This window comes from Notechis scutatus, chromosome 1 (assembly GCF_049901735.1).
Source record: "Notechis scutatus isolate UNSWTSFEM ecotype Mainland chromosome 1, rNotScu1.2, whole genome shotgun sequence".
NCBI classification, from domain to species: Eukaryota; Metazoa; Chordata; class Lepidosauria; order Squamata; family Elapidae; genus Notechis; species Notechis scutatus.
Genome location: NC_142009.1, coordinates 214562793 through 214575644, shown reverse-complemented (window position 1 = coordinate 214575644; position 12852 = coordinate 214562793). Strand labels below are relative to the sequence as shown.

General features: G+C 38.6%; 1 protein-coding gene across 1 annotated transcript in view; it reads left to right on the top strand.

The window, feature by feature from the left end:
* SCTR (secretin receptor) overlaps positions 1–12852 on the top strand; it is a 31573-nt gene that overhangs the window by 12337 nt on the left and 6384 nt on the right. The window contains exons 3-12 of the mRNA XM_026665312.2: positions 620–730; positions 2555–2673; positions 5230–5327; positions 6348–6483; positions 7527–7680; positions 8346–8406; positions 11021–11087; positions 11292–11383; positions 11906–12044; positions 12757–12798. Of these exons, the coding sequence (XP_026521097.1) occupies positions 620–730; positions 2555–2673; positions 5230–5327; positions 6348–6483; positions 7527–7680; positions 8346–8406; positions 11021–11087; positions 11292–11383; positions 11906–12044; positions 12757–12798 (1019 nt within the window). The remainder of the gene's footprint in view (positions 1–619; positions 731–2554; positions 2674–5229; positions 5328–6347; positions 6484–7526; positions 7681–8345; positions 8407–11020; positions 11088–11291; positions 11384–11905; positions 12045–12756; positions 12799–12852) is intronic.

The window sequence follows — 12852 nt, the reverse complement described above, 5'->3', positions numbered from 1 at the left end:
AGTAATCTCACACAGCTCTGAACACCAAAGTGAAAGGTAGACCTTTGATAGAAGATAAGGTGACCAATCCACCTTTCCCCTCCTTCTTAGCACACTCAGCAATCCATTAATAAAGACTCCTGGGATGGCATGATTTGTGATTACTGGCATTAGTTAATGGAGGCTGGTAGACTGCCAAAACCTATGTTGTTTGGTTTATTTATAATGCAGGCATAGCTGATTGAAATTACAGCAAGTGCATTGTGTGAGACGCAGGATAAATAGGAGGAACTCTGTAGTATATTTTTATAAGCTGTAAAATACTTGTGGCATCAGAAAAAAAAAGAGGCTATTGTGTGGGGCTATTGCTCACTTCTACTCTGCTTCACAGAGATTGATTTACCAATAAAGGAGAATATGTGTAACTTAGGGCTGAAATGAGGGGCCCTTGATGCTCTGAGCTTGGTTGTTTTCTTGTAGGCATTTTATTACTCAACCAGGTAACATCTTCAGTGCTAAAGGTTGATTTTCCTCACATGGGTTGTTGCAAGCACAGCGTCTGGATCGTGACACAATTTTTTTCCCTTCCCTCTGTGGGATTCATTTACTATTTGGATGTGTTTTTGTTCTTGCACCTTAGGCGGATGCCTTGGCATGTGGGATAATCTTACCTGTTGGCTGTCTTCTCCCGTCGGACAAACTGTTAGTGCACCCTGTCCCCGAGCCTTTCAAATAGTTACCGGACAAACAGGTAACATGAAAACCATGATTTAATGGCCACACATCTTTTCAGAGGATCTGGGACAGAGATAGTATTCAGCAGGTTCTGACCAGTTCTGGAGAACCAGTAGTAGAAATTTTGAGTAGTTTAGAATATCAACTCTGACTGGCCCCACACCCATCTATTTTCTGCCTCCTGAGTCCCAGCTGATTGGCTGGGTCTTCTTTTGTTGCCTTCATGGGAGAATGGAGCTGGAAAGCAGGTTAGGTGGGTGGGGAGGGAATGGGATTTTGCAGTAACCTTCCCCTGCCACGTCCCACCAAGCCACATCACGCCCACCAAGCCAAGCCCACAGAAACGGTAGTAAAAAAATTTGAATCCCTCCACTGATCTGGGAGTTGCTTTATGCTTTAGGAGCTGAAGGAGTTAGGCTACTTTTCAAACTGTATTGGACCGACTTCTTTCTTAAATGAAGAATTCCGTCTGTTTCTCATCCCCGAAGCCCAGGACACCATAATTGCTCATTTTGGGCACCAAAACATTGTAGGTTGAGCTCTGAGAGTTGCATTGAAAAAGCAAAACAGTAACAGGTCTAAGAATTTGCTTCCTTCCTTCCTTATTTATTTCCTACAAGACTCAAAGTGACTCTTGATAATTGTCTAGACCAGGGGTCCCCAATTGCTGATCTGTGGACCACTATCAATTCATGGCTCATTGAAAACTGGTCTGTGCAAGTGGCAAGTGGTTGCAAACTGGTCTGTGCAAGGGCACAAACTCCATCTGTGCGTGCATGGGATTAGATTGTGTGCATGAAACCATCCCCTCACCCAAACACACCTATTGCCACTTCTGGTCCATGGACCAAGAAAGGTTGGGGACCGCTTATCTAGACAGTTATATTGATGAAGATAAACTCATCAATGTGTATTAACCATGATGGTCAGGAGGAATAACTTATTCCAGTTGATGAAGAGCTTACATTGGAGGGAAGCTGTGGCCTTCATATGATGATTCTCAGAAGGACAGCATGAAGAAATGCCTTCTCAAAAGAATTTACTGGGGCCACCCTGAAAAAGGGGATAGTGCATTAGATGGATCCTTGATTCTGTTTATCAGGCTTGCTTGATGTTCTTATGAAATGAACAAGAAGTTCACCTACTGCTCACATAATGCACTGTAGAAACTTAGTTAATAATGATCCATTCAATAAAACATCAATACGCTCTCAGAGACATTGGGTATAAACCGTGACGATTCAAGAAATTTTATTTATTTGTTTGTTTGTTTGTTTATTGAATTTCTATTGCCTCCTATTTACCCATGGCAACTCGAGACGGCTCACAGAATATAAAACCACCTTTCAAACAATAAAAACTAAGAAAAAGAATCAAATCAATTAATAAAGTACGATATAACAAAATGATAAAATATGCATGGTGGCATCACAATGCAAAATTGGCCCTTTTATATTTGCGTCCTGTGCCACATATTTTGTAATTTGCCTCTTGTTTACCCTGGCTCCCCTTCCCCATGTCCCATGCATGACCTATTAACCCAATCAATGCTGATCACAGCACACCTGTGAACCTTCTGCATGGCCTTGTGTGTATCTTGGTTTTAACCCTCGCTTTCTATCTAAAAAAATAAAATAGATTCTTTTTAAGAAAATAATTTCCTTAGCAAAAGAAATGGGAAGTCATGCTAGACCTTTTCATTACATTACAGTAATCAATATTTGCTTTAATTTAACAATAAAATCAAATAGTTTTGATTGTATATTGAAAACTACATTTTCTTCTTATTTATAGTTCAGTACTTAATTTGTGGGCTTTTCCTGTTCTTGTTGCAATACAGGGTTTATGTATCGTAATTGCACCAGGGAAGGCTGGTCAGAAAAATATCCCAAACCATATATTGCTTGTGGCTTAAATGCCAAACAACTTAATGCCCCTATAACTGAATGGGAATCTAAGGTGAGTTCACCTCTTCAGCTATAATATTTCTGCATGTGATGATAGAAAAGTCTTTATGCAAGCTTAAAAGTTGGGCTAATATTTGGCCCTCGTGTAGAGCACCAACAAAAAAAGGGGATTATGAAAGTGTAAAAGTGCACCCATATTTTGCAAGTGCATAAATTAGTTATGAATATGTAAAAATTGACATGTAAATATACTGACATTTGGCCACTGTTTAGCAATCGCAGAAATGTGAAAGTCCACATAAAAAGAAAGTCCACCTTTGTTTCTATATCGGTGACATCACTTATAGCCATGGATACAGAATTGCTGTTTCAAGGCAACAAATTCAACTTCAGAAAAAGATAGTGTTGCTGCTTCAGGATAGCCTGGCTCTATTGGACGGATATTCTTGGCTCTACCAGCTTCTTATCTTCTCATAGCAATAGCACTTAGATTTATATACTACCCATAGTGCTTTACAGAACACACTAGGCATTTTACAATATCAGCATATTGCCCCCAACAACCTGGGTTCTCATTTTACCAACCTTGAAAAGATAGAAGGCTGAGTCAACCTTGAGCCCCATCAGGATCGAACTCCCAGGTTGTGGGCAGAGTTTGCCCGCAATACTGTATTCTGACCACCGCGCCAGCAAGGCTCATAAAGATCTGAGATCCCAGCACCAGGCTGTTATAATTGGAAGAAGTCCAAATGCAGAATCACTATCAACACATCAGCATTGGGAATGGTGAAAGCCACAAGGATTGCCACCATGGCAAACAGACTTCAGTTCTCTTTGAACAGCATGCACCTGAAGAAAGAGGGAGGATGTAGGCAGTCGGTGATTGGCTGTCAGGTGACCCCTGATTGGCTGACAGTTCTTTCTGCTCAGCTATTGGACAAAAGAGCAAGCAGTAATTGATGGGAGATTCACTGTGAACTCTATACTGCCCTTGTATCTAATAGTCTGTATAGGTCTGAAAATAGTTTCAAGCCATCTCATTCAGTAGGTGCATTTTAAACTGGATTCAGAAGGATTGGTAAATCAGAAAGACTACTTGTCTGGAAGTGTCCCATATCTCGGAAATATTTTTTTGCTGATACAATTGCAATCATTTGACCACATGGAACTGGATTTTCTCTTGGCGCACTGAAGGACTACTAGGTTCGATGAGGAATAAATAGAGTGCCAAACTGACTGATTCAGGTCGAAACCCACCAATTTAAGAATTCACAGAGCATCCATATATCTGTGGCATGGGCAAACTTTGAAGAAGGATTCAACTTTCCTAAACCTACCCATTTGAAACATGGATGTGCAAAATAGATAGGTAGGTCACCCAGGAAGGGCAGGAATACATATTCTCTTTTTTGTCTGGTTAGCAAATTATTCCCTTTGAAGGAAGAATTGGACCAAGCCTTTGTTTTTGACACTCTACTTAATTACAGAATAGATTACTACAGTGGCTTCCACAAGGGGCTGAACTGGCAGACTGCCTGAAAATTTAACTCACTTGAGTATGCTGCCAACAGACTTAGATCAGAAGGTGCAATATACAAACAGTGGGATGTCATCATCGTTTGTTTCCTTGCCCACTTTTAAGCATGCACGAGAGAGTTTTATTTTTGCAGTCATTTAATGGGCTCTTTTAGTCTCAGTGGACTTTGCTTTATGATATTCTTTTTATTTTGCAATGTAGTTCTTTTGTAATTGCACTAAGCATTTTATGTTCCATTTAAATAGATGTAGAAAGGTGAGATATAAAATCCAAGGAACAAAGACATTTTATTATCATTACAGAAAATGTATTTTTGGGTTACTTTCATCTTTATTCTATAAATGCTTATTTCTTCTGCTTGGTTACTTGGATTCAGAGATGATAGAGTTGCTGCATGTAAGAAAAATAATTGTAAATAGCAACACCTACTGATCTAATGTAGTACTGCTCAGTTCAACAGCCTCTTTAGTGCATGTCCTTTCAAAATGGAATGGCAGGATCATATATATGTTGTTGAATTAAGTGAACTCGGAGTTGTCTTCGAAAGTCATGTGAACAAGGCAACGCAACATGCCTCAGATCATTGATTCCTACTGCAATCACATAGGTACTCATGAAGATCACCCATGCTGCTAGACCATGATTAGCCATGGTCTGTCAAAAAAGCCATAGTGACTGAGCTTACATATAACTCTAAATTGTAAACCTTGGCTTACCAATCATAATGGCCATGTTCACACATCAAACCGAGCCCCAAATAAAGCAAATTCTGGTCTAGTGTAGTATCTATATTCTACTTCTGATTTACATACGCTAAAAGCAATTACACACCTGGCTGGGGATATTTCTTTGTTTTGTCCCTTCCATGTTTTCAATCAGGCTGAATTCTAACCAGAGAAATAACTGGGATTTTCAGAGAAAGGCAGTTGCCTCAATTCATGCTGTTTATTGCAAATAAAAGATACATTACTATGTGTTTTTTTTTTTTTTTTTGAAAAGTAACATTGAAGGGCTTCCTGTATGAACACAACTCCTACCTGAAAAAAATTATCCTTGGATGTCTTCTTACAGGTATCTTATCTAATGAAATTGGAGACCGTGTATATTGTTGGAAGCAGCATCTCTCTCATAGCTCTGGCAGCAGCCCTGGGCATTTTAGCTTCTTTTCGGTGAGGAAGAATTATCCATATGTTTCTTCCCTTTCCTTAGTTTATCTTGTAATGACCCACCTGACTATGTCTCTGTGTATTAAATGAGGTGAAACATTGAGATACTTTGAATCCTGTTCCATTTATTGGTGGGATTGGGAGTGGAGAAATTATGAGAATCACAGTTCTGACAGTACTTTTTCATGATATGTTCAGAATGTGCCACCCTACTGCTTCATTTGTTTTTACTTGATCGTATGACACCGCATTGAATTTGTTACATGTATTTTGTATTTTTATACCATGTTTCCCTTGTGCAAGAAATTAACGTATTTTAGAGTTATCAGTTTTACCATACAGAAGCCCAACTAGGTTGCAGGATGTAGCAGAGTTCATATGGCCCAAAAAGATTTGAGATTCAAAGAGTACTTGGCTGTGAGACTACCAGAAAATTCCAGTTTAACCAGCTTTAGGTTAAACTGCAAAATTGATTTTTGAAAAAAAAACTCCTGAAAGTAGGCAGTGGCAAACTACTTCAGCCAGGAAACCTATATGTATGTGTCTGTAAACTCACCCAAGTCAAGCTGAACTCTTTGAGTTTTTACCCTCGGAAATAAGCCATCTGATAGATCCATAAATTTTTTAATTCAATTAAGTAGCTTTATATGGCTGCCTGATACAATGATTCTAGGAGGTGTCCAGCACTGAAAATCAACATTTTTAATTTAATCAGCATATCGATTGAATGTTTAATCAACATTAAATATTAACCTAGAGTGGCAATTTGCTCTTCTTTGCAAATAATTGGGTTCTAAGCAATATGTTCTCCCTTGCATGTTGTCCCCAGTGCCATTCGTTCAGGCAAGAAGACTGGGAAGATGCCTGGCTGAGATGTTGGAAAGCCTGCTGCAGATTAAAGCAAATTATTCCAAGCAGTATAAACAATATTAATGATCTCTCTTCACTAAATCTTCGTGTGGCTGATGAGAATACCCATTTTAAATCCTGCATGATGCTTTTTGTTTTTCCCCTTTTGAATAGGAGACTCCGCTGTACAAGGAATTACATCCACATCCAGCTTTTTGCTTCTTTCATCTTAAGGGTGACTGCAAACTTTATCAAAGATCCTATACTGTCAGAGGATACGGATGATGCTGTCTATTGTGAATTACACACAGTAAGAAAGTAGAAACATACAGCCACCCCGTTTATTAAAGCATCAAAAAGCTACTTGAGAATGAAAAAATTTTTTTGGGGGGGAAATCACTTTTATCTCTTTTAAATGCAGAGAAAGTTATTGCCACATTGCTTATTCTGGTACCTTTCTCTTGTTTAAATAAGTTGCAATTTGAGAAGTTGTTAGTGTTTAAAGTGGCACAAGTTGTGTTTAACTTGCCTTTGATTTTTGTGACCGTAACAACTTGGTTAAAATGATCAGCATGGATTAATTAGTCATATAAGGTCAGAGGAGAAACAGAGCAAACATATTTGTATACAATTCTGATTAATTCCTAGTTGATATCAGACTGAAGAAAGTGATATGTGTCATCTAGATTAGAAAAGCTAAAGTAGAAAGATTAATAGTACTTGCTCAAGATACTGTCCCCTGCAAGAGATCAGATGTTCGCAGGAATTGGTCTAATAATCTTGATTATCTTTAGAAGAAACGGAAGCCGAAGCAATTTTACTACTCAAAGGATTCTGGGATTGATACCTGATGAAAATGCTACCTAACCCATAGCTGGTGTAAAAATAAAAATCCCACATTAAGGGCTCTTGGGAAAGGAACTGAAAAGTATACAGTTTAATATTCATCCAGTATGAGGACCTCTGGAACACTCTGGTGGTGGTTTCCATATTTCAGTAGATTTATGACTTGCTTTTATGCTTCGCCTATGATAACAGAATGCCAGTGCAGATGGTCTGATCTAGCTTGGTTCTTCTAAGACAAGGGTCTTCAAACTTGGCAAGTTTAAGACTTGTGGACTTCCACTCCCAGAATTCCTGAGCTAACATGACTGGAGGAGGGATTCTCGGAGTTGAAGTCCACGAGTCTTAAAGCTGTCAAGTTTGAAGATCCCTGTTCTAAGGTATTGAGGTCAAGGAACTGATAGACCACTGATGAATAAAGCGCAGTGGACCAAAGGATCTCTGGAAAGGAAATAAAACTAAAATAAATAAAACATACCGTATTCATAATGTTTCTTGTTTCCTCTTCAGGGCAGGTGCAAGACGATCATAGCTTTTGTTAACTTCTGCATCATGGCAAATTATAGTTGGCTTCTTGTAGAAGGGATTTATCTCCACAGCCTGCTGGCCATTTCTTTCTTCTCCGACAGAAAGTTCTTCTGGTGGTTTGTAGCTCTGGGATGGGGTAAGCATCTACATAATTACCAGACAAGCATGTTGTTTCGGGATGTTCAGTGATCCATTGCAGACCTTCAACTTACTTCCCTTGCCTACTTTGTGGCAGTGATCTCTTAGTTTCCCTCTCCCCTATGTTGCCTTGGGATAATGTTTTTTTCCTTCTTAATTTGCTTCTGGTTTGTTCCTCTTCTTCACCTCTTTGCTCTTCTTCTTTATCCGGGAGACTTTTTTCTCCTCTTCCATCTCTTTTCCTGTGCTTGAGAAAAAAATGAGATTTATGCCTAAGCTCTTGCCATTGATATAACTGAATATGAACCTGCAAACAGGTGTACACCATTCCCTCCAAATATGATGCTGTACAGGAATGTTGGATTGTAATTCCCATCACCTTCACTCATCACCCTTATTGTTTGTGCAACAGTCAGTTGTGAAAGCAGGGGTATTGTCTTCATGGGTAAGGATATTTTTGAAAGGTTACGTATTTCTGTGCGCTGCAGCTTTTTGCTAGGTGTGTTGGATCCATCCTTTTTTTATTTTTAGACAGATCCATTTTTCCTTTTCATAAGGTCATTAGAGTTTGTTATTATTATTCAAAATGTTCAGCTAACCTAATCTAGCTTTTCTTCTATATTATGAGTAGGCACTAACCACAAATTGTTTTCTCTGCTGCAGGTGCTCCTAAGTTGTTCGTAATTTCATGGGTCATAGCCAGACTATTCCATGAAAATGCTGGGTAAGCACATTTTTCAAACTCAGCAGTCTGTTTGCAAATCATGCTAAGATATGGTTGGTTCCAACTGTGATTTAATGAATGAGGCAGAAAATTATTACTACCTAAAGTATCTAAAGTATTAAAGTATCGCAAGTGTGCAAAATGTGCCATCACAAAATGTTCTGATCCTGAAAGAAATTGCTCTGAATATTCTGGAAGGGATCTATCCTCAAAATAAGTCCCGTTTTGAATTTGTCCAGAACAGCTTCTGGATCCCTCCTGGAATATTTGAAACCATCTATTTTGTGGTACCTAGAATTAGCTTCAGGGTTTGAATGTTTTGCATCAGAACTCTTTTTAAATTATAAAATGGCAGGGTTCATGTTGGTTTGCCAAATCACATATTATGGCTTAGGGTAAACACAGCAAATTATGTATTCATGTTGTCTTGTCACTCCACAAAAAGAGTAGTAATTGGTTTAAAATCTTATTATTTTTTTTGTCAAGTGCTCAGAGATTCTGAGAAAAGAAAGAAATTCTGCAATTTGGTTAGAGAGAAGAGACCTTAATTTTAAAAAGTAGCTCTTATATTCCATTTCCTGAGGATCAAATCTGCTTCTTTTCTCTGATGGCTTCAGAGCATGGCAGTTTGATAATTATTGTGGAAACAAACAGGAGTGCTTTGTGAGATGGAGGAGAAGCATGGGCTTTGCACAGTTATGCCAAACTGTCCTTGTAAAAATACTTTTGTAGAAAGGAGTGAGCATTTTGTAGAAATGCAGTGGGAATATGCAGACTGATGAAAGAAAGAAAGAAAGAAAGAAAGAAAGAAAGAAAGAAAGAAAGAAAGAAAGAAAGAAAGAAAGAAAGAAAGAAAGAAAAAGAAAGAAAGAAAGAAAGAGGAAGGAAAGAAGGTAGGAAAAAAAAGAAAAGAAAAGAAAAAAGAGATAAAAAGAAGTGGGCTCCTTAATGGTTGGATAGGGCAAGTGCACATTTATTTTATTTATTTATTAATTATGAAATTAATATGCTGTGCACCTCACAGTTCAAGGCAACTCTGGGCAGCTTACAACAAGTCTACAACATTTGTCTAAATCCCTAGAATTCTCATTTAAGAAAGTCACCTTTTACAAAAAGCCTGTCCCTCTTAATGATGGATAATGTTCCAGTTAATCTGGTTTCAAAGCATTTTCCTATCTGTTGAATAGATACCACAGGGAGATAGATATCTTTTCTGCTGCTAGCTACTTGTCCTGGAACTTATTTTTATTAACGAAGTAAAATAGCAAGATTATTTTAGTGATAGTGATCCTATCCTCTGTTCGGATGAATCTAGCTTTCCAGGAACAACAACAATGTGCAGTGAAACCTGGGGCTGTTTGGCTCCATTTGGATCCTTCTTGCTGAGATAAAACAGATTCAACATTATTTAGCATTTCATCAGATGCCGAGATCCTGTCTTCTTGTTGCCAAACAAATCAACTCAGATTTTTAGTCTGGGTTTTTTGAGGAAGCAATACATTAAATCAGGGGTGTCCAACCTTGACAACTTTAAGACTTGTGGACTTCAACTCCCAGAATTCCTCAGCCAGCTTTGCTGGCTGAGGAATTCTGGGAGTTGAAGTCCACAAGTCTTAAAGTTGTCAAGGTTGGACACCCCTGCATTAAATGATAGCATGGCACGTATTTTGGCCTGACAACACGCAGCATAATTCGGCAACACACTCAATGGCTTATTTTGCTCTCTGGGCAAGCAGGAGATCTCATCTGAATCAACAGACTATACAGAGTTGATTATAGTAACTTAGAACTATTCTGAGAACATGACACTTTCAAGAGCTTTTTGCAGTATAATCACAGGTGTAGCAGTTATTATTTGCATTGCTTAGGACAATAAAATAAAAATACGTTTAAAAAAAAACCACAGTTATTTTATTCTCTTTTAGCAAAAATGGCAGTTCCCTTAAAACATGATTTATACATTTGCTTTGTGCCTTCGCATCAGTGCAGACTCCAGGACAAGTCCCTACACTTTTCTTGGCAAGGTTTTTCAGAAGTGATTTGCCTTTTGCCTCCTTCCTAGAACTATGTGAGAGGGACTGGCCCAGGTTTACCCAGCTGGCTTGGTGCCTAAAAATTGTGAGACAAGACCTCATTGTCTTCCACCAGATGCCTTAACTGCCACACTTAACTGGCTCTTAAAACATGATCCGTGTACTGAAATGCATGCCATTAAGTTTTTTGATTTGAAGAATTTTCCATCCAATAAGGCGAGGTTTTGCAATGCTCGGATTCAAAGGAGACTGCATTCCAGTTCAGAAATTGGGAAATGAATCGAACATAGCAAATTAAATAAAAGAAACTGCATTTTGACAAGACCTTCAAAGTTTTTTTTATTCCCAAGAGCCATTTTAGCTTAAGTTTTTATCAAATCAGGACAGGTAATTTACCTTTTTGTGTCTGCTGTAAATTTCTATAAGGTGATAGATGGTAAGAAATACCTGATGGTTACATTCTTCCATGAAATATTTCTTTCAGGACGGAGTTTTCTAGGATGTTCATCCACCGTTTTTTCTAAACGAGAACCTTTTATTCATTCGTCAATTGCAGGTTTGTTTGTTGGTTGTTTTTACAGGTGCTGGGATATGCATCTTACATATGCCCTGTGGCTCATTCAAGGCCCCGTGATGGCTTCTATTGCAGTAAGTCTACTTCACAGCTATTTCCCCAGAACCAGGTTATAGCAATGTCTATTGTGGTGCTGAGATTATTAGTGTGTTACCTGGGATAAAGCTTGTAAGCTCAACAATGGCTGGGTGATCCTAGAAGATGTAATAAAATGCTAGTGGAGAAATGGGGCGAGCGTAGAACTACTCCCTTCTCACTTGTGCTTCTTTGTTTTGTAGATCAATTTCATTCTATTTGTTAATATTGTAAGGATTTTGATGAACAAACTGCGATGGCCGGATGGAAGAGGCAAGGACTCCAGCCAATACAAGTAAGGAGGCTTCTTTAACCAGCCTCACAAATAAACGCAAAAGCAAACAAAATAACAAGGTGGTGAAGGTTTTCTTTGTTTGCATGTCATGGATCTGTCAAGGAAGCTGCCTCAAGGATAATTGCCCAATTACAGTGAAGGGTGCTGACCCTATTTATGTTTTTATTTAAGGCACCTGTTTTTATGCTCAGGAGCAGAGAATAGAACAGGATGCAGACTTCTAGCTATGTAACAGAGAACCTCAACTCTTGCTAGAAGGTTAAAAGTCAACTATGCATCATAATACTGTTGGAGGGGATGAACCCATTATGTCAACATCTTTGGGGGAAACGGGAAAAGAGGTTATTCAGGGAAGACAAGGTTTCCATAACTTCTAAGTAGCAATGTAACACATTGAGATGATCCCAGCTAGCACAGACCTGTCTGTATGTGAAAGTCAACATTAAACTGACCCTCTATTATTAGTATTAGTATTGTTGTTGTTGTGATTGTCATTGTGATTCTCTCTTTCCTTGCTCCTAGGAGGCTTGCTAAATCAACACTAGTGCTCATCCCTCTCTTTGGAATCCATTACATTGTTTTTGCTTTTTTCCCTTTTGATACCACAAATGGCACCATGGAAGTTCAAGCTCTGTTTGAAAAAGCCCTAGGTTCTTTCCAGGTGAGAGGGGTATAGTTCCTCTGAGGAAAAACTCCTTCGATATTTAGTTAGTTTTACTTTATTAATTAGCCCTTGGGCCATATCGAAGTGCAGAGTTCCAGACACAAATTATTCCTAAAATCGGATTTAAAAAAAACACAGTTTAAAATGGAGTTGGATAAAAATACAGTTTAAAACGAAATTGGAATAAAATATGATTTAAAATGAAAGTAGACCTTAAGTACTTAAATTAGGATCTCAGAGAATGCACGTAAGCACAAAAGTAGTGAAGCCACTTTCTCCAAGCTGGTAACCCTTAAATGTGTTAGGGTTACAACCTCTAGAATGGCGTATGTTGGGGAGGTTGGCCTACTGTGTTTATAAGTTCACACTCAGGTTAGTACTGGTTTAACTCCTCTGCATTGGACTATTTGATGCTGTTTTTGTTTCAAAGCTCCTTACGTGGCTAGCAGCATAACTGGTAAAGGCATTTTGTAAATAGAACATGTAGGATGCTGCAAACCACCAGCAGGTTCCGCCTAATGTAAGCATCCCATCTTCAGCCTTGGTCTTTGGAACCATCGAAGCTGCAAAGTAATCTCCATTCACCACGTGCAACACATTTCAGTGTGATTAAAAAAATAATAATGATGTTCCATCTTCCTTCTGGAATGACAGTCTGCCATTTGCTATTGTGTATTTCATAACGAATAGTTTGCTTGTTTTGTTTCAGGGTTTGGCTGTGGCTGTGCTTTACTGTTTTCTTAATGGAGAGGTGAGCTTCCCATGGACTGAGATTTAGTCATGAATCCTGCTGGATAAGATCAAA